The 22,117-nt window shown below is 46.6% G+C and overlaps 1 protein-coding gene across 2 annotated transcripts in view; it reads left to right on the top strand.

Moving 5' to 3' along the window:
* XPR1 (xenotropic and polytropic retrovirus receptor 1) overlaps positions 1-20,957 on the top strand; it is a 373,461-nt gene extending 352,504 nt beyond the window's left edge. For both annotated transcript variants that reach the window (XM_030206951.1, XM_030206950.1), the window contains exons 12-15: positions 7,715-7,881; positions 8,280-8,419; positions 8,545-8,766; positions 19,777-20,957. In XM_030206951.1, the coding sequence (XP_030062811.1) occupies positions 7,715-7,881; positions 8,280-8,419; positions 8,545-8,766; positions 19,777-19,837 (590 nt within the window). In that variant the 3' untranslated portion in view covers positions 19,838-20,957. The remainder of the gene's footprint in view (positions 1-7,714; positions 7,882-8,279; positions 8,420-8,544; positions 8,767-19,776) is intronic.
* Positions 20,958-22,117: the final 1,160 nt, after the last annotated feature.

Below are 22,117 nucleotides of genomic sequence, written 5' to 3'. Positions count from 1 at the left end.
AAGATATGGAAGAAAGCTAGATCCCAGGGTGAGATACTCTGGGACAACAAAAAAATTTTGGTATGTCAAGATTTGGCGCTGGGAACCCTTCAGAGACGGAGAGAATTTAAAGAATTAACAACATATCTCCGGCAGTCTAATTTCAGATATCGATGGATCTTCCCTTTTGGTCTCCAGTTTACAGCGGAAGGGATAACCAGACGAGTGGTTACGCTAGGAGAGGCTTGGAAGGTCCTCACTGAGCTGGGATATACAAATCTGCCTGCGGCAGCTTCTGAAGGGAGATCAAGCATGCCAGCAAAGATAAAGAAAGAGTCATCCTGGCGCAGAGTGCGCCCACGAAGAGAGAACATTTCACAGCTAGCAACAGAGACAAAAGTAACCTGAATGGATGTGAGAGATATTTATGACTTCAGCTACCTCATGGGTTTGATGGGGTAATGTTAAAAGTATGGAAAGCAGTTGATGGGATTTGTAAAGTACTGGAATTGTTACAGGATGTCTATTTACGGAATGAAAGGGTTTTGGGAGTTAAATAGAAATTTGTGAAATAGGGGGGGAGGGGTCCGGGAACTGTTGTTATGGGGAAGAAGGTGATGTGCTCCGGCGGAGAGTGATTTCCTCATTACTATAGGCTGGCGGCTATTGGCACAGCCCAGCAGGGGGGGAGAGGGGGGGGAGGGAAGGGGATCAAGGGTATACACATTGGGTCATGGAATGTTAATGGTATGAACTCTCCACAGAAGAGAAGTTTGATACATAGGGAATTGCAGAAACTTAAGTGGGATATTATATTATTGCAGGAAACACACATTCAAAAGAGGGATGCACACCTACTTAAACATAGGGGATACAGTGAATGTATCTCACACTTTGATGCTAGAGGGGGCAAGGTGGGAGGATTGGTGATTTATATCCGTAGACACATCCCATTAGTAATAGCAGAGGTATATAGGGATACCCTGGGAAGGTGTTTGGCGATCCGGGGACAGCTGTATGGTAAGGATGTGACTATAGTAAATATATATGCCCCTAACTCAGGACAAGGAGAATTTTTTACTCGGATTTATAAGGAACTCTTCCAGTTCCAGAAAGGGGGGATGATTTTGGGAGGGGACTTTAACACCAGCACGACATCCATGGATCATTCAAAGGGGTTGGTTGATAAGTCCTCAGCCCACTGTGTACAGTTAAAATCACTTGTCTCCAATCTAGATTTAGTAGATGTCTGGAGGCTTAGGCATCCGAGCCAGCGGTCTTATACTTTTTTTCCCCACTCTCAAAATACTTATACAAGAATTGATATGGTGTGGTGTAGCCGGCAGTTGTGGGATCAGGTGGTAGAATCCCATATTGGGTCTATTTCTATTTCTGACCATGCCCCAGTGGAGCTTGAGCTCAAGGGTCTGACGGAGGAAAGGCGCCAACTCTTTTGGAGATTAAACGAACTGATTCTTGGGGATAGTAGGGTGCGGGAGGATATTCGACAGATCATTCAGAATTATATGTTGGTGAATGACACTGGCGAGGTTCTAGATAGTACACTGTGGGATGCCCTAAAGGCTGTGGTGAGGGGTCACCTCATTAAATGGGGAGCGCGGAAAAAGAGGCTACGAGAAAAGAGGGAACTGGACTTACGGGCACGATTAGTGAAACTAGAATGCTGTCACCAGGAGGGAGGTTCTGGGATAGTCCTGGGAGAGATGAGACAGTGTAGGGCAGAACTAGAGAAATTGCAAGTAGAACATATGGAGTTTCTACATACGAAACTCCAACAGAAATTTTATGAATTCGGTAATAAGTCTGGACGGATGTTGGCTAATCTTTTGAGGCATAGACAAAGGAGCCGCACCATAACAAAAATAAAAGGGGCGGGCGATAAGATGTATTATGGAGATGGAGAAATAAGAGATCAGTTTGAAAAATTTTATCAGAACTTATACTGTAGGGAAAGGGGGGTAGAGGGGGAAGAAATCAGGAAGAGCTTAGGAAAGCTGCGTCTTCCAAGGCTGTCAAGTTTGGAACGCAAACAGTTAGAGGCCCCATTTCATCTTGAAGAGATCCAACGGGTGATTAAGGGTCTCCAAGGAGGGAAGGCGCCCGGCCTGGATGGGTATTCTGCCAGGTTTTATAAGACTTTTGTAGGGGAGGTGGGGCCCATGTTGTTGAGGGTTGGGAATGCATGTTTGGCGGGCCATTCTTTGCCGGGGAGTATGCATGAAGCAGGGATCTCTCTGCTTTTAAAACCAGGAAGAGACCCAGCAGTGTGTGGCTCCTATCGCCCCATCTCTCTAATAAATCTAGATATTAAGATTTTATCCAAAGTAATTGCCGATAGGTTAGGAAAGGTTCTGCCTGCACTGATTCATACTGATCAATCTGGGTTTGTCATGGGGCGGCAGGTGGCAGATAACATTAGACGCTCCTTACATGTTATATGGGTAGCCCAACAGAGGGGGATCCCTGTGGCTCTTTTGAGTACGGACGCAGAAAAAGCGTTCGACAGGGTGGACTGGCCTTATCTATGGGAAGTTTTGGAACATCTGGGGTTTGGCCAGGGGTTGATAGGTTGGATACAACGCTTATACGAGAAACCCGTGGCAAGAATTAAAGTAAACGGGGGGTATACATCCGCTATTCAGATTGAACGGGGCACTAGACAGGGGTGTCCGCTGTCACCACTGTTGTTCGCAATCTCGATTGAGCCTTTGGCTCAGAGGGTGCGTGAATCGGTGGACATTCCAGGAATAATGATAGGAGGTTTTGAACACAAATTGGCGTTATTTGCCGATGATGTGTTATTTTTTGTAAACAACCCGGGGATGCATCTTCCTATATTGATGGCAGAGTTGGAGGAGTTTGGTAGGCTCTCTGGTTTTAAGATAAATTATGACAAATCGGAAATGATCGGGGTGTCTATAGCACAACCTAGGATGGAAGAGCTCTCCCGAAGTTTTCCTTTCAAACTAAGGAGGGATAAAATTAAATATTTAGGAGTTCAAATACCTGCTCAGATTCCTCAGCTATACCAGCTAAATTATATACCGCTATTCCATCAAATACGCAAGGATATGGAGGGCTGGACGGGTAAGTGGCTGTCATGGTGGGGAAGGATAGCATCGATTAGGATGAATATATTGCCCAGACTTTTGTTTTTGTTTCAAACATTACCGGTAGCAATCCCTGGGAGGGAGTTGAGAATTCTACAACAAGCTATAGTGAAGTTTATTTGGGGGGGCAAGGCTCCCAGGCTCAGCAGGAAGCTGCTCTGGCGTTCAACAGAGATGGGTGGGAGAGGGGTCCCGAGCCTTGAATGGTATTACTGGGCTGCACAACTGAAACTGATATCCATGTGGGGTCAGGAAAGATGGTTGGTGGTGGCACACATGGACCAGGAGATGGTGCAGCGGCATAGCCTGCAGTCAGTACTATGGGCATCTTCAACTTACCCCACTGTGGGCAGGCTTACTACCAACCCGTTTGTAGGGCATTTATTGACACTATGGGGTTCCCTTAAGTCACGCTTTTGGAAAAATAGAATCACATCTACATATGCTTGTATTCGGGGGGAACCTACATTTAGAGTGGGGCTGGGAAATCCGATAGCAAAGAGGTGGGCGGAGAGGGGCATATTGAGGTTTCGAGATTTATTGGAAGATGGGAAAATGAGATTATTTACAGAGCTCAAGGACGATTATGGGGTTTTAGATAGGGACAGATTTTTTTATCTGCAGGTCCAACATTATATTTACACACAAGGATGGCTAAGAAACGATCCAGAGGATTATGAGGTATTAGAAAACATGTGGGGCTCACTGGGAACAATGAGGGGAGTTATATCCAGGCTGTATAAATTTATAAGGGGAGTGAGTTTTGAGAAATGCTTGTATATGACTAAATGGGAAAAAGATTTGGAGAAGGAATTGACAGTTCATGAGTGGAAGGCCATTATTGTGGAAGTTAATAAGGCATCAACATGCGTGTTGTTAAAAGAAAATGCCTTCAAGGTACTCTCGAGATGGTATTTTACCCCATATAGATTGCATATGATGTTTCCAGGGGCCTCACAGTATTGTTGGAGATGTTCAACAGATGTGGGAACTTTTTTACATATCTGGTGGTCCTGTGGGAAATTACAAGTGTATTGGCAAACTATAACTGCAAAGATAACTGCCCATACAGGCAAGAACTTTCTATGTGAGCCTCAGTGGTGCCTGTTGGGCTTAGGGAACAGACGAGGAGTCAAATGGCAAAGACGTCTGAAGAGGATGAGTTTGACAGCTGCAAAGAGTGTCATTGCTCGGTTTTGGAAACAGCCGGTGGCACCAACAGAGCAAGACTGGATCCTAAAACTTTCCCTAATTGAGGAGATGGAGAAACTAACTGATAAACGGTTGGGAATTTATAATATGAATGATGAACTTTGGACACACAGAGCCATGACCCAAGTGAGTTAGTAATAGGTGTTTGATGGGGAGGGGGGGGGGGGGGGGGTGGGGGGGGATGGGGGGGGGGGAGAAATGAAAACTAATGTTTGTCTTTGCACATTTGCAGATTTATAGTTGATTGATAAAAGAGAATGTTTACGGTGAGAGCTATATAGAATTGTACACCATTGAGGAAATATTCAAGTGTATACTTTGTATTAAGGAAGATATGTTTATTCTGATGTTTATTAATAAAAATTATTGATAAAAAAAAAAAAAAAAAAGAAAAGCGCAAGAGAAATAACTAACTACAGACCAGTAGCATCCATACCACTAACAACCAAAATAACCGAAGGAATTGTAACTAAACAACTCACCAACTATCTAAATAAACACTCAATACTACATGATGCCCAATCAGGATTCCGATCTAATCATAGTACTGAAACAGTATTAATTACCCTGATGACCAAATTTAAACAAATGATTGCAACCGGCAACAACATACTCCTCCTACAATTTGACATGTCAAGTGCCTTTGACATGGTTGACCACGGAATCCTACTACACACACTTGATTATTTTGGCATTGGAGGAAACGTCCTAAACTGGTTCAAGGGGTTCCTAACCATGCGTTCATACCAAGTCACATCAAAGTCAGCCACGTCTGCCGCATGGACGCCTGAATGTGGAGTACCACAAGGATCACCTCTCTCACCAACCATCTTCAACCTAATGATGATCCCCTTGGCAAAACTCCTATCAAACCATAACCTCAACCCATATATATACGCCGATGATGTAACAATATACATCCCTTTCAAACAAGACATCAAAGAAATCTCCAATGAATTCAACCAAAGTCTACACATCATGAACACCTGGGCAGACGCATTTCGTCTGAAATTAAATGCTGAAAAAACACAGTGCCTGATACTTACTTCCCAATACAACACGAAGGAATTCACCGCTATAAATACACCAAAACTAAACCTTCCAATCTCAGAAACACTAAAAATCCTTGGAGTTACCATCGACCGCCACCTAACACTCGAAACCCATGCAAACAACACAACAAAAAAAATGTTCTACTGCATGTGGAAACTGAAAAGAATAAGACCATTCTTCCCAAGATCCGTCTTCCGCAGCCTAGTACAATCCCTCGTACTCAGCCATCTGGATTACTGCAACTCACTGTACGCAGGCTGCAAAGAGCAAATACTGAGGAAACTTCAAACAGCCCAGAATACAGCAGCCAGACTCATACTCGGAAAACCAAAATATGAAAGTGCTAAACCATTACGAGAGAAGCTACACTGGCTCCCACTCAAGGAACGCATTGCGTTTAAAGTATGCACACTAGTCCACAAAATTATTCACGGAGAAGCCCCAGCCTACATGTCTGAGTTAATCGACTTACCGCCCAGAAACGCTAAAAAATCATCCAGAACTTTTCTCAACCTCCACTTCCCTAACTGCAAGGGCCTGAAATACAAAGCGCTGCACGCGTCAACCTTTTCTTACATGAGCACACAGGACTGGAACGCGCTGCCACGTGGCCTGAAAACGATCTGCGAACAAACCAACTTCCGCAAATTATTGAAAACACATCTCTTTGAGAAAACTTACGGAAAGAACCAAAACACATAAATCCACACTCAATGTTCAGTCATACATCAACACATCCACTATGAATTTCCTATCCTGAAACCTCACCACACATATACCTCTACTCACAAAAATGTATACCATATGTTTTCTGTCATGATATATTGCCCCTTGGCTCCTCGTTGTTTCCTTCCAATGTCTCAACGTTCTTTTCCATCGATATATTCCTTAACGTTACTTTGATTTTGTCTCGTATAACTCGTCACAATGTAATCCATAACCGAATTGTAACAAAATGTATTTCCATCATTCATAATGTATTGTAAGCCACACTGAGCCCGCAAAAAGGTGGGAAAATGTGGGATACAAATGCAACAAATAAATAAATAAATAAAATCTTGGGCAAGTCACTTAACCCTCCATTGCCTCAGGTACAAACTTAGATTGTGAGCTCTCCTGGGAGAGAAATATCCAGTGTACCTGAATGTAACTCACCTTGAAGCTACTACTGAAAAAGGTGTGAGCAAAATCTAAATAAATAAACGTGGCCATCAAAGTTAGTTGGCAATGTGCTGAATATTAGTGGGCAGCCGGCTGTATCACACAATATAGCTGGTTATCCACTAAGCGCTGACCGTGAATATTCAGCAGAAGATAACCAGCTATCTCCTGCTGAATATTCATCGATAGCTGGTTAAGAGCTTTTTAACCGGCTGGGAGCTCTTCCTGGCCATTTAAATAGCACTGACTGACTGGGCGGACAGAATATACATACATTTACACCTTTGGAAGAGGTGTACATTTCTGTGAGATGGATTTGTGCACTACTACTGGTCACTGAAGGGTCTATATTGCCTTTATCTTTTTGGACATTTCACATAGGGGCATGGTTATGAAATTACCGCCCTTTAGGGTAGACTGGGACTGGGCCAGAAACGTAAATGGACGGCAGTGATATTTAGCTGATATTTAGCTACCATAACAATGTAAATATGGCAGTACAAATATCTGCATAAATTTGTACCTGCTAAGATATCTGTATAAAGTATGCACTCCCTGTATGCTTATATGCAAGGGTACTCTATTTTTATTAAGGCACCCTAATTTCAAAATTAGCACGTTTGTTTAAGGCTTTTTCTTTTCAGGGTTTTGGTTTGGTTTTTTTTTTTTTGGAGGGGGGGGGGTTATTTGGTTGGTTGTTTTTTTTTTTGTTTTGTTTTTTTTGCAAGTTTCTTGCACCACTAATGCCTGCAAGAACCTAAAAAGAAACCTTTAAAAACGTTTAAAAAATGAGTTATTTTAGCAATTAGTGTATCTTAGAAAAATAAACTGGTATACCACAAATTATATGCATAGATGCATTATTCCGGTTTATTTTTAACATAGACATGCAATTTGCATGCATTATATGCGTAAAAATCTGGTATTGCCTATGTATTCAGTAGTGGCACTTGTGTGGATTTTTCATCCCTATAAAGTTATACAGGTTATGCTATCCTGAATATTTGCTTTAAAATGTGAATGAAAAAATGTCTTTTACAATATTTACACTGATTTATGTTGCTCTTTGTCAGCCTGAGCTTTTTCAATAATCTAGAATGAAATAACATGGTACATTTTGATTTGGTGCTTCATTAATTTTAGCATATTTATCTCAAACTGATTTTCTCCTCTTTCAGAGCAAAACCACAGTGATGCTCAAGTATTCTTCTACCTGTGGATTGTGTTCTACTTCTTCAGTTCCTGCTATACCCTCATCTGGGACCTGAAGATGGACTGGGGTCTTTTTGACCGTAATGCTGGGGAGAATACGTTCCTTCGAGAGGAGATAGTCTACCCACAAAAAGTGAGTGAGCAGGAACTGAGCATTCAATCTTGTCTGATATATACTGCACATTTCTACTGAAAAGAATGATGAAGCAGTCACCCTCTTTATTAGCCATATCATTTCTTAAAGGTTTGGGAGTCATGCAGATGACTTACAGCATAACCCCTATGGAAAAAAAAATAGGTGTTAGACAACTGTTTGCCGTAGCTTGGAATATATATAGGTGTTAAGTGATTGAAGCTGAGATTTGTCCATCATTGAAATACTGAGTTGTCTCCCTCTTCCCAGCCCAAAGTTCCAGCTGCTTGATGATGAGATACTTCCATTATCTCTGCAGTCTAGCTTTGCCTTAAGTTGAATAAAAGATTTTTGCAAAGGATCTCCAGTGACCTCTGCTTCTTGCTCTCTATCTACAGGCCTATTATTACTGTGCTATCATTGAGGATGTGCTGCTGCGCTTTGCCTGGACCATCCAAATCTCCCTTACCACCATGAATGTCTTCCCTGGTGTGGGGGACATAGTTGCCACAATCCTTGCACCCCTCGAAGTTTTCCGGTATGGAAAAACAATAGAGAAACTGATGGAGTCATTTTGATCTCATCCTTTACTCTGCATAATTTCTGGAAGGGTGCACTCTTCAAGAGTTTCATTTGTTTATTTTTTTTCCCCTTTATAACAAGGCGGTTTGTGTGGAATTTCTTTCGGCTGGAAAATGAGCACCTGAACAACTGTGGTGAATTCCGTGCTGTACGTGATATTTCAGTGGCACCCATGAATGCCGATGACCAAACGCTGCTGGAGCAAATGATGGATCAGGAGGATGGTGTCAAGAACCGTATGAAAAGCAAACCATGGAAGCGCAGCCATAGTGTGTCTTTGCGCCGACCTCGCCTAGCCTCTCAGTAAGTATTATATCAGATTGAAAGAGCTGGGATCTGTATAAAGAATGCAGGAAAGTGAAGCGAGAGAGAGTTTGGATAAAATCTGCTTGGAGGGATGAGAGAATATAGTGGAATTAGCTCACACTTTTCTCAGTGAAGTACTGTGGGTTCCTTTTACAAAGGCACACTGAAAAATGGCCTGCGGTAGTGTAGATGCATGTTTTGGGCGCGCGCAGAATTATTTTTCAGCACACCTGTAAATGCCTTTGTTTTAAAATTTTTGCCGAAAATGGACGTGCGGCAAAATGAAAATTGCTGCGCGTCCATTTTGGGTCTGAGACCTTACTGCCAGCCTTTGACTTAGCAGTAAGGTCTCACGCGGTAACCAGGCAGTAATGGTCTACATGCATAAAATGCCAATTAACACCCGCTCGCCAGAAAATAAAAATATTCTCCGGTGCATGTGGCAGATGCACATCAAAAATGAAATTACCACAAGAGCCACATGGTAGCCGAGCAGTAACTCAAAATTAATGCACATTTGGGCACATGTAGGCGCCTACGCAGCTTAGTAAAAAGGGCCCCTGTATGTGTCGCTTTCGCATTCATCGGTGTGCAGGAGGGCATTTGATATTGTATGGCTAGAACCTATAGGCAGTGGTGCGAGACAGTCCACAGACCTGTGACTGTAGGACAGTGTAGGTTAGGCTTACAGAATTGGGTGTATAGTGAGTTTTTAAAGTCCTTTTTTATTGACATAACAGTGACATTCTGGCTATTTTATAGTGCTCTTTAGCAACTCTGTCTATGCAGGTTGTGGCCTCTCATCAATGCATTCAGGTTATACTTCATCTGTTCCTTTCTTGTATCACTCATACCATAGACCAATCAGGAGGCACTAAGTGCTCCCACGCTAAATCTTCATTATCCAGTTAATGTGCACTAATCTGGAAAACACTTCTGTACCCATGCCCCTCCCAAAAAATGTACAACCCCCCTCCCCCCAAGTGATTAGCGCGCGCTAATGGGCAAATTACCGCAAAATGCTGTAATGTGCTTTGCGGTAAGCCTTTTTTTGGAGTGCTATCCATGTGTTAGAGCTTAACACCCTTTAATCGAAGGGACCAAAGTTGGGTAGGAGGGAACATAAGTATGAACCTCAGAGAATTTAGCTGCCACTGGGTCACCCAGCCCCCAACTACTGACCTCACAGATTCAGGACTAGTACTATTTATGTCAAACCAACACAAAGAAGGTCCAAGTCTCCCGCAAAGCACATGTAAAACAACAAAAAGAGCGGAAAAAAAAAAACTAAACAGACCAGAAAAAAACCATACAGAGTAAGAGCACCAAAGAAGTTTTATTAGGACCCTACACGATCCGTGTTTCGGCCAACCGGCCTTCTTCAGGGGTCTTCAAATTGACGTATACAGAGCGCCTCCTTGATTCACAAGGAGTGAAAAGCATAAACGCCGGTGCTGTCTGGAATCGAACATGAGCGCATATGGTGCCCTTACTCTGTATGGTTTTTTCTGGTCTGTTTTGGTTTTTCTTCTGCTCTTTTTGTTGTTTTTACTAGTACTATTTATAGCAGGGCTTCCCAAACATACCCTCATTCCAGTCAGAACTCACAGTATATCCACAATGAATATCCATGAGAGAAATCTGCAGTCATTGGAGACTTGGCATGTGCAAATTTATCTCTTGCATATTCAGTGCAGATATTCTGAAAACCCAGCTATCCTGGGAACCCACAGCTAGGTTTTCGAAAGCATTTATTTTAGAGGTTGATGCCTTGAAGCTGGAGCCAGAAGCTATCAGGAGGAGAATTGCAGTCCCTGCAGAAGCTATCTGCTGTCCTGCTGAATGTGTGCCACGTTTTCAAGTTGTACCTGCAGATGTCAGTATTCTCCGAGGACAAGCAGGCTGCTTGTTCTCACTGATAGGTGACGTCCACGGCAGCCACCTCCAACCGGAAACTTCACTGGCAAAGGCCTTTGCTAGTCCTCACGCGCCGATGCGCACCGTGCATGCACGGCCGTCTTCCCGCCCGAACCGGCTCGTGTTCGTCAGTCTTCTTTTGTCCGCGCTCGGGACGGTCGTGTTTTGCCGCCATTTCGTGCCCCTCAAGTTGACCTCGCGCGTCTTTGCTATTTCCAGCTTTTCCCCGCGTAAGTTTCCTTTCACTTTCGGGACTGGCCTATTTGGCCTCGGTACGGGTTTTTTCTCCCTTCTTTTTGGTGCCTTTCATCATCGCGAATTTTGATTTTGCCGGCGTGATTTTTCCGCCCATGTCATCGAAGTCTTCCAGCGGCTTCAAGAAGTGCACCCAGTGCGCCCGGGTAATCTCGCTCACTGATAGGCACGCTTCGTGTCTTCAGTGTCTGGGGGCTGGGCACCGCCCGCAGGCCTGCAGTCTTTGTGCTCTTTTGAAAAAGAGAACTCAGGTAGCGAGATTGGCCCAGTGGAATGCGTTGTTCTCGGGCTCTTCAACGACAACAGCACGGGCATCGAGTGCATCGACGTCGACAGCATCGAAGTCTTCGACCTCGGCATCGACTGCATCGAGGCTTCTACCTCCTGCATCGTCTGTACCGAGACATCGAAAGGCTGCGTCGACGCCGGTGGTACCGGGACCTCCGCTATTGCTGATGTTGTCAGACGGTGGTGTTTTGTCTGGAGTGCAGGTGAGGGTTGTCCATTCCCCTGCTGGTGGCGTTGAACCTTCGGGTGGGTCTCCCCCTGCCCTGAGGGCTCCTGCGGTACAGCCCCCCCCCCCCCCCCCCCCCCCCCCCGAGATCGACCTTCTTCGGCCTCAGCCCCGAGGAAGCGATGGTTGGATTCTACGTCCTCGTCAGTACCGGGAAGCTCCGGTGACATGCTTCGCTTGAAGAAGTCAAAGAAGCATCGTCACCGGTCTCCTTCCCGTGTCGGTACCGAGAGCTCTGGGTCGCGGAGGCAGTCGGCACCCAGGAGGCATCGGCACCGGGAGGACCGCTCACCCTCTGTTCAGGAGGTGTCGATGCGCTCCCCCTTGGACAGCCCGGAACCTTCTCCACGCTCGGAACAAACTCTGACCTCGACGCCTGCATCGGCTTCCCAGTCTTTCTCCACAGCCGCTCTGCACGAGAGTCTCCGGGCCATTCTTCCAGAGATTCTGGGAGAGCTGTTGTGCCCTTCTCCTCCGGTACCGGGAGTGATTGCGCCACCGGTACCGTCGAGTGAGGCGACGGCTGGCCCCTTGCCCAAGGTGAGGTCTCCGGAACCACCGGCTATGGCCGCCTCCCAGGCAGACTCCCTGACGACGTCGGCGGAGGGAGCTTCGCAGGTGCTGGCGAGGGAGTCCACCTCTCGACGCTCCTACCGTGGCCGTATTTCCACGGAGTCGAGTCGGGCACGGCTTCAGATGTAAGTTCGTGAACTTGTGTCTGATACCGATGGTGAGGCCTCGTGGGAGGAGGAGGAGGACATCAGATATTTCTCTGACAAGGAGTCTAATGGCCTTCCTTCTGACCCCACTCCCTCCTCTGAAAGGCAGCTTTCTCCTCCCGAGAGTCTGTCTTTCGCGGCCTTTGTCCGGGAGATGTCTACGGCCATCCCCTTCCCGGTGGTTGTGGAGGATGAGCCCAGGGCTGAAATGTTTGAGCTCTTGGACTATCCTTCTCCACCTAAGGAAGCGTCCACAGTACCCATGCATCATGTCCTAAAAAAGACATTGCTGGCAAACTGGACCAAGTCATTAACTAATCCCCACATTCCCAAGAAGATCGAATCCCAGTATCGGATCCATGGGGACCCAGAGCTGATGCGCACTCAGTTGCCTCACGACTCTGGTGTGGTGGATCTGGCCCTAAAGAAGGCTGAGTTCTAGAGAGCATGCTTCGGCGCCCCCGGGCAAAGACTCCAGAACCTTAGACTCCTTTGGGAGGAAGGCCTATCATTCTTCTATGCTCATGGCCAAGATTCAGTCCTACCAGCTCTACACAAGCATCCATATGTGGAACAATGTGCGACTGTTGGCGGGCTTGGTGGACAAGCTCCCTCCTGAGCAAGCCAAGCCGTTTCAGGAGGTGGTCAGGCAGCTGAAGGTGTGCAGAAAATTTCTGGCCAGAGGGGTATATGATACCTTTGATGTTGCGTCCAGGGCCGCTGCTCAAGGTGTGGTGATGGGCAGACTCTCATGGCTGCGTGCCTCCGACCTGGAGAATAGGATCCAGCAGCGGATTGCGGACTCCCCTTGTCGAGCGGACAACATTTTTTGGAGAGAAAGTCGAACAGGTGCTAGAACAGCTCCAACAGCGGGATAACGCTTTCGACAAATTCTCCCGCCGGCAGCCTTCAGCATCTACCTCCTCAGGTAGACGTTTTTATGGGGGAAGGAGGGCTGTTCCCTACTCTTCTGGTAAGCGTAGGTACAGTCCTCCCTCTCGCCAGCCTGCGGCCCAGGCTAAGCCCCAGCGTGCTCGCTCTCGTCAGCAGCGTGCGCCTCAGCAAGGCCCCACGGCTCCCCAGCAAAAGCAGGGGACGAGCTTTTGACTGGCTCCAGCAGAGCATAGCCGACATCAACATGTCCGTGCCAGGCGATCTGCCGGTCGGGGGGAGGTTGAAAGTTTTTCACCAAAGGTGGCCTCTTATAACCTCCAACCGTTGGGTTCTTCAAATAGTCAGGCAAGGATACACCCTCAATTTGGCCTCGAAGCCTCCAAATTGCCCACCGGGAGCTCAGTCCTACAGCTTCCAGCACAAGCAGGTACTTGCAGATGAACTCTCCGCCCTTCTCAGCGCCAATGCGGTCGAGCCCGTGCCATCCGAGCAAGAAGGGCTGGGATTCTATTCCAGGTACTTCCTTGTGGAAAAGAAAACAGGGGGGATGCGTCCCATCCTAGACCTAAGGGCCCTGAACAAATATCCGGTCAAGGAAAAGTTCAGGATGCTTTCCCTGGGCACCCTTCTTCCCATGATTCAGGAAAATGACTGGCTATGCTCTCTGGACTTGAAGGACGCCTACACGCACATCCCGATACTGCCAGCTCACAGGCAGTATCTGCGATTTCAGCTGGGCACACGTCACTTCCAGTACTGTGTGCTACCCTTTGGGCTCGCCTCTGCGCCCAGGGTGTTCACGAAGTGCCTGGCTGTGGTAGCACCAGCGCTTCGCAGGCTGGGAGTGCACGTGTTCCCTTATCTCGACGATTGGCTGGTGAAGAACACATCCAAGGCGGGAGCTCAGCAGTCCATGCAGATGACTATTCGACTCCTGGAGCTACTGGGGTTTGTGATAAATCATCCAAAGTCCCATCTTCTCCCAGTACAGAGACTCAAATTCATAGGAGCTCTGCTGGATTCTCGGACGGCTCGTGCCTCTCTTCCGGAGACAAGGGCCAACAACTTGTTGTCCCTCGTCTCGCGGGTGCGAGCGTCCCAGCAGATCACAGCTCGGCAGATGTTGAGATTGCTGGGCCACATGGCCTCCACAGTCCATGTGACTCCCATGGCCCGCCTTCACATGCGATCTGCTCAATGGACTCTAGCTTCCCAGTGATTTTCAGGCTGCTGGGGATCTAGAGGACGTGATCCACCTGTCCACGAGTTTTCTCAAATCCCTGTACTGATGGACGATTTGGTCCAATTTGATTCTGGGAAGCCCTTTCCAAATTTCTCAGCCACAAAAAGTGCTCACTATGGATGCGTCTCTCCTGGGGTGGGGAGCTCATGTCGATGGGCTTCACACCCAGGGAAGCTGGTCCCTCCAGGAACACCATCTGCAGATCAATCTCCTGGAGTTACGAGCGGTCTGGAACACTCTGAAGGCTTTCAGAGATCGGCTGTCCCACCAAATTATCCAAATTCAGACAGACAACCAGGTTGCCATGCATTACATCAACAAGCAGGGGGGCACCGGATCTCGCCCCCTGTGTCAGGAAGCTGTCAGCATGTGGCTGTGGGCTTGCCGTTACGGCATGTTGCTCCAAGCCACATACCTGGCAGGCGTAAACAACAGTCTGGCCGACAGGTTGAGCAGGATAATGCAACCTCACGAGTGGTCGCTCAACTCCAGAGTAGTGCGCCAGATCTTCCAGGTGTGGGGCACCCCCTTGGTAGATCTCTTTGCATCTCGAGCCAACCACAAAGTCCCTCAGTTCTGTTCCAGACTGGCATCGGATGCCTTCCTCCTGGATTGGGGGGAAGGCCTGCTGTATGCTTATCCTCCCATACCTCTGGTGGGGAAGACTTTGTTGAAACTCAAGCAAGACTGAGGCACCATGATTCTGATCGCTCCTTTTTGGCCGCGTCAGATCTGGTTCCCTCTCCTTCTGGAGTTATCCTTTGAAGAACCGTGGAGATTGGAGTGTTTTCTGACCCTCATCACACAGAACGACGGGGCGCTTCTGCATCCCAACCTCCAGTCTCTGGCTCTCACGGCCTGGATGTTGAGAGTGTAGACTTTGGGTCTGTTGGAGGATGTCTCCCGTGTCTTGCTTGCTTCCAGAAAAGATTCCACTAAGAGGAGTTACTTCTTTTTATGGAGGAGGTTTGCCGCCTGGTGTGACAGCAAGGCCTTAGATCCTTGCTCCTGTCCTACACAGACCCTGCTTGAATACCTTCTGCACTTGTCTGAGTCTGGTCTCAAGACCAACTCTGTAAGGGTTCACCTTAGCGCAATCAGTGCATACCATTACCGTGTGGAAGGTAAGCCGATCTCAGGACAGCCTTTAGTTGTTCGCTTCATGAGAGGTTTGCTTTTGTCAAAGCCCCCCATCAAACCTCCTACAGTGTCATGGGATCTCAATGTCGTTCTCACCCAGCTGATGAAACCTCCTTTTGAGCCACTGAACTCCTGCCATCTGAAGTACTTGACCTGGAAGGTCATTTTCTTGGTGGCAGTTACTTCAGCTCGTAGAGTCAGTGAGCTTCAGGCCCTGGTAGCCCAGGCCCCTTACACCAGGTTTCATCATAATAGAGTAGTCCTCCGCACTCATCCTAAGTTCTTGCCGAAGGTAGTGTCTGAGTTCCATCTGAACCAATCAATTGTCTTGCCAACATTCTTTCCCCGTCCGCATTCCTGCCCTGCTGAACGTCAGCTGCACATATTGGACTGCAAAAGAGCATTGGCCTTCTATCTGGAGCGGACACAGCCCAACAGACATTCCGCCCAATTGTTTTTCATTTGATCCCAACAGGAGGGGAGTGGCTGTGGGGAAACGCACCATATCCAATTGGCTAGCAGATTGCATTTCCTTCACTTAAGCCCAGGCTGGGCTGGCTCTTGAGGGTCATGTCACGGCTCATAGTGTTAGAGCCATGGCAGCGTCAGTGGCCCACTTGAAGTCAGCCACTATTGAAGAGATTTGCAAGGCTGTGACGTGGTCATCTGTCCACACATTCACATCTCATTACTGCCTGCAGCAGGATACCCGACTCGACAGTCGGTTCGGGCAGTCAGTGCTTCAGAATCTGTTCGGGGTTTAGAATCCAACTCCACCCCCCTAGGCCCATGTTTATTCTGTTCCAGGCTACACTCTCAGTTAGTTGGATAAGTTGTTAGGTCAATCTCAGTTATGTCCTCGCCGTTGCGAGGCCCAATTGACCATGTTTGTTGTTTTGAGTGAGCCTGGGGGCTAGGGATACCCCATCAGTGAGAACAAGCAGCCTGCTTGTCCTCGGAGAAAGCGAATGCTACATACCTGTAGAAGGTATTCTCCGAGGACAGCAGGCTGATTGTTCTCACAAACCCGCCCGCCTCCCCTTTGGAGTTGTGTCTTCCCTTGTCTTTGTCTTGCTACATACGGTACTGACGAACACAAGCCGGTTCGGGCGGGAAGACGGCCGCGCATGCGCGGTGCGCATGGGCGCGCGAGGACTAGCAAAGGCCTTTGCTAGTGAAGTTTCTGGTTGGAGGGGGCTGCCATGGACGTCACCCATCAGTGAGAACAATCAGCCTGCTGTCCTCGGAGAATAACTTCTACAGGTATGTAGCATTCGCTTTTTGGGAATTCGATATTTCCTGACAGTTTTGTGTTTTACTATGTTTATTGTGGTCTACCTTCTTTACTGGCTTCAATCTGACATTTGAATGCAAGGGTCCAGCAACACTAGGGGACCCTTTGTATTCAGATGTGTTTAAGAAGCACTGTCTTCTTGAAGGGCAGGGGCCAATCTTAGCCCCAGTGAAGGAAGTTCTTTGAAGGGGGGATTGATCATTCCTTGTGCAAGTTGGGGTTTATGATTTATTAACTTAATAGACATCAAAGTGGTTTACAACTGAGAAAATACGGAGAAAACACTGAATATAATAATTACAATAATCCATGAAGAAAAGCAAATGAAACATAAACCACTGACCACCTCCCTCTGGACCAGTGCAAATAAAGCAGCACTATTCTGTTGCAGCTATACTGGTCAAAGGGTTTTGTCTTCACCTCTCCCTTCTGAATTACACAGCCCCCTCTCTTCTCCCCTCTCCCCAGAAACCTACTGCTTACATAACTTAAAGGCAGCTCTGGATCCATCCTTCCATCAACACTCAGCATCTCCCTCTTATTGTCCTTTACCCTTTGCCAGCATTCCCCTCCCACTTCCTAGTATCGCCATCTTTCCACCTCCAGATTAATGGTTAGAGTAATGGGCTAACAGCCAGAAAAGACAGAATTCAAATCCATTGCAGCTGCTTCTGACCTTGGGCAAGTCACTTAACTTTCCATTGCCTCAGGTACAAACTTGTGTGAGTTTTCCAGGGACAGGGAAATACCTGGTGTACCTGATTGTAACTTGCCCTCAGCAACTACTAAAGGCATAAGCTAAATGCTTTCTTCCATTCATGTCCAGTTTTGGCATACTCCTCCCCCACCCCAAATCTTGTTCTTTGTTTCTCTCCTGCAGTTAAAGGTCAGCATTTTTTCCCACCCTCCTCCACACAGGCAGCCATGGGCCTGCTCGCTTCCTTCTGTACCTATGCACAGTATTAGTATCACATTAGCCTTAGTACCCTGCTGAGCATTCCTCTCACACTCATGGGCCGATGATCAGAAGCAAACACAGGTGCTAGAGGCTATTAGCACCATACTAGCTCACACGTTTGCTACCGCCCCATGATCAGAGCGCTTGTGAAACAATGCGCTCATGGGCTCTGACCGTAAGTAGTATGCAAGTGCATGCTAAACAGGGCTGTTAGCACAAATAACATGCAAAATGCATGCTAAACATATTCCTCCCCAATGATTAGGAGGCAGCTCGCCAAACATTGGTGCGCTGCACATGCCAAACCCAACACCAGCTTGGAGCTGACGTAGGTGGCCCAGCGGCCGCAGACTCAAGCTCCCCCCCCCCCCCACCACCAAAAAAAAAACCTGGTGGTCTAGCAATCCGCCCCGGTAACTTAATGGTGGAGGAGGGAGTGTAGTAGTACATTTCCTCCTCTTCCAGCGCTGCCTTGAAAATGGCAGTGCCCTGCCCAGTACATTCTTGGATGCACTGGGTGGGGCTTCACCACCATATAGTGGAGAAACTCCCTTGTATGATGGTGAATCCCCGCCCAGCACATCCCAGGATGCACTGGGCAAGGCTGGGCACCGCCAGACTACCAGAGTTTGTTTTTTTTTTGGGGGGGGGGGGGGGGAGATGGGTGCTTGAGTTTGCAGCCACTGGGCCACCAATGCGTTTTTGGAGAGATGAAATGTCATGGGGGTCGGGGCAGCTGGAGCTCCACTGGACCTCCACCCCCCCACCCCCCGTTTTGCTGGCTTGGGGTGGGGGTTCAAGGGGGCACTAGGCCACCAGGATCTTGTAGTTGCAGGTGGGTCTGGTAGTCAGGACCTCTTGCCCCTGTGTTTGACAGGTCCGAGCTTTTGACAATTCGGACCTGTCAAGCAAGTGCGGGAGGATTCAGGCACAATCCTCCAGTACTTTACCCTATGATTAGAGATAATAGCATGCATAAATTTGCATGCTATTATGCGTTGCAGCGCTATTTTTAGAGCGCTGTTTGGAACAGTGCAGGGCTTTTGATCATCTGCCCATCAGTCCCCTTCTACCAGCAGACTACATATTTGCCTACTTCCTCCCAGTGGTGGCTCTTGGCGAGGTTTTCACTAGCTCATTCTTCTAACCCGGCATAGATTTCATCTCTAGTCAGCAATGGTTGTTCATAGTTTTTTACCTCATTCTGTCCTGATATTGTAGCCTGTACTTTTCCAAATGGAGACTGAGACGTAATCATATACCCAATCCTGGAAAACTATTAGGTCAGGATATAAATGCATATTCTTGATTTTTAGCATTCCCCAGATTGATGGCATACCCAGATGGCAAATTTTAGGTGGGCCAACAGGTGGAATGGGGGTGAGCACCACATATTCCCTTTCTACCTTCTGCCCACTCTTGGTCCACTGAAAAATTAAATACCTTAGATGGCACAGTTCTTCATGCCCTGCCAGCTAAAGACATCCGCAGCATACCATGACAGTCAGCAGCAGCACTGTCCCACCACTGATGCCTGTTCAAGAACTGAGCATGTGCAGGGTGCGCCAACATCAGCAGCTGGGAGTACTGTTAGTAGCTGCCAGAGTTGTCTGACAGGCATTATGACAAGCTGCAGATGTCTTTAGCTGGTGGGGCTTGGGGAAGTCATCCCCATTTTAGACTTTTTTTTTTTTTTTTTTATGAACTGAAATCAGGTGATGGTCAGCCACACTATTTGTCTCTTCACACTATAGGGGATAGTTATTAAATGTTCCTAATTTAATCTCTGCTTCAGTCAAGGAGGAGTGGTTGGATATATTTGGGCTGTAAAAGTTAGTTGGCCAAGATAATGCATCTGCCTTTGTGATCTTAACTGGGGATGAACAGTGGGGTGGATGGAGCTATAGATGCAGGAGAATGAAACTAGTTCTCATTTCTTCTTAACATGTGATTTTGGTTTCTGCCAGATACTTGTGACCTGGCTTGGCCACTGTTTGGAAAACAGGTTACTGGGCTAGATGAACCATTGGTCTGACCCAGTATGGCTACTCTTATGTATGTTCTTTTTTTTAGGTCAAAAGGTCGTGATGCCAAGGTATTGATTGATGATACAGATGATGAAGCCTACACCTGAAATTTTGGGCAGAGCTCAGTTCCGAACCCTCTGTCCTACTTCTCTTCCTTCCCTCCCTCACCCCCACCCTCCAAACACTTGCAAATCCACTGAAACTCGCTCTGATGAGCTTCCGGACCGGATCCTATGGACTCCAGACAAAGCTCACTGTGTTCTATAGGAGTTTGTTTTTTTTCTATTTTTTAAATAAATATTTTCATCATTATTTTGCCAATCAGCGAACAGTTGAGCAAAAAAAAAAAAAAACCAAACACAACAGCGACAAGTGATTGTTTACAACGGAAAACAGAAAATAGTTTCTCTCTCTGGATCAGGAACAGGGAGAGGGATGGAGGTGACACCACTTGGCTCCTACCTACCCGGTTTTGACTGGTTGAAAACCGGGCTTAAGTGTATTTTTCTTTCTTTCTTTTTTTTTCTTTTCTTTTCTTTTTTTTTTTTTATTTGTTGGTTGCTTTAGTTTTTTTTATTTTTGTCCTAGCGCTGTCTCTCTGGGAGCACTTGCCGGGAGAGTGCACTTTAAACAGTTTCTTCAAGAACAGACACTTTAATTTGATGTAATTTTTCTTACAGTTTTTATTCTCTGTTGTAAGAGGCCTGCTGTATTTGCATAGTTTTCTTTCTCATTATTTATAATAGTCTGAAATCCTTCAAGACAGCATCAAAGTCTGCAATTGTTATGGTGGGGGAGAGTATGGAAGGGATAGAGTGTGGGGCTGGGACATGGCATGTGTGCCCTTACACTAAATAGGCACACACCCCTCCTCTTCAATTTGATTTTGTGAAACCAGAGTTCGTTATTTGTTTTTGGTTGCAGCTGCCATTTTACAAAGTTCTTACCCCTCCCCTGCCCCTCAGACATGCTGAGTGGCATCTTTACCCTTTTCTCTGGCATGTCAGGATGAAAACTACAATGGTTCTACAAACTTCCTGTTGTGGTTTGCATTGGTTCAAAACACCCGGCTTTATGTAGCAAACTACTATGGAGGTTCAGCTTTTAAACCATACTTATTGGAAAAAATATAAGTATCTCAAAAGTTTGAAAGGCCTGGTATAAAAACATTTCTAAAAAATTTCTTAACCATTCAGACTTCCTGAATAAAAGGAACTGAGAATTTAATGCAGGGTGGTTGTTGAACATTACTGTCTTTTTCTGTGCTGACCAGGCCAGTTTTCTGCAGGAGAACCTCTCCATGTTTGTTTACTAAGTATAGAAGATTACCTGGTGATTAGCGTAGCTCTGCTAAGGAAGAGGGGGAATATGCCATTAATAGCAACAAGCTAGGAATGAGAAACCATCCTCTTAGGAACTGGGCAGGCAGTTTTCATTTATCTCTGGAAACAAGCAGGAAACAGAAAAGTCTGGGGACAACAAGAAGCTTACTGTATGGTAAGGGACCGATGCACAAAGCTTACCGTTCTTACAATATTTGCTTTAGACTGGTTGTAGTCGATCTAAAGTGAACGTTATTTAGTGCGTAATGCACAAAGGGATTCTGTTTCCCTTTTACTGTACCTAGGGTTACCATATGGCTCCAGAAAAAGGAGGACGGATTGAACCAGCCGGATTTTACTTCCATTGCTTTCCATTGAAAGCAATGGAAGTAAAACCCGGCTGGCTCAATCCGTCCTCCTTTTTCTGGAGCCATATGGTAACCCTAACTGTACCAGCTACTGATAGCCGTATGCAAATATATTACAAGCTCATTAGTATTAAAATGAGCACTCCCAGCGATGCACAGATATTTCTGTACCTTGAGCACCTACCTTTAACATGCAAAATTTTCCAGCAGGTCTGGAGCTGTCAGTGTCTGGTAGAGCAATCTGCTTGCACTACAGTTTGCTGAATGTAGAGTACTTGTGTTAAATTGCCCAGCCCTCTGCAGAGGACCAGCAACCCCCCCCCCCCCCCACACACACACACAAAAACACCCCACTTCAACTGATGATTTGCGGACAAAGCATTTTCTTTGTAAACTTATCCCACCCCCAAATTCTTAAGTTACCGCAAACTGTTTTGCAATAGCCTTTTAAATGAAATAAGCTAAAAAAAAAGTTTTAACTGGTCATGTGCACAGTAGGAATGGAAAGCCGAACTTTGAACGTGGAAGTGCGTATGCAGAATATCGTCACTTACCGAGAGACTGTTCTGCGCATGCGCTAGGCGCTTTCCCTCTTGAGCCCCTTACAGATTTTCCATGCATCTCATATGCATGCAGATTCCTTTGGGCGTTAGTTGCTGTTTCAAAATCACTAAGTTCACCAGTGGATATAAACGTG

This window comes from Microcaecilia unicolor, chromosome 6 (genome assembly GCF_901765095.1).
Source record: "Microcaecilia unicolor chromosome 6, aMicUni1.1, whole genome shotgun sequence".
Lineage (NCBI taxonomy): Eukaryota > Metazoa > Chordata > Amphibia > Gymnophiona > Siphonopidae > Microcaecilia > Microcaecilia unicolor.
The sequence above is the reverse complement of the archived record's forward strand: the minus strand, read 5'-3'. Positions and strand labels throughout refer to the sequence as shown.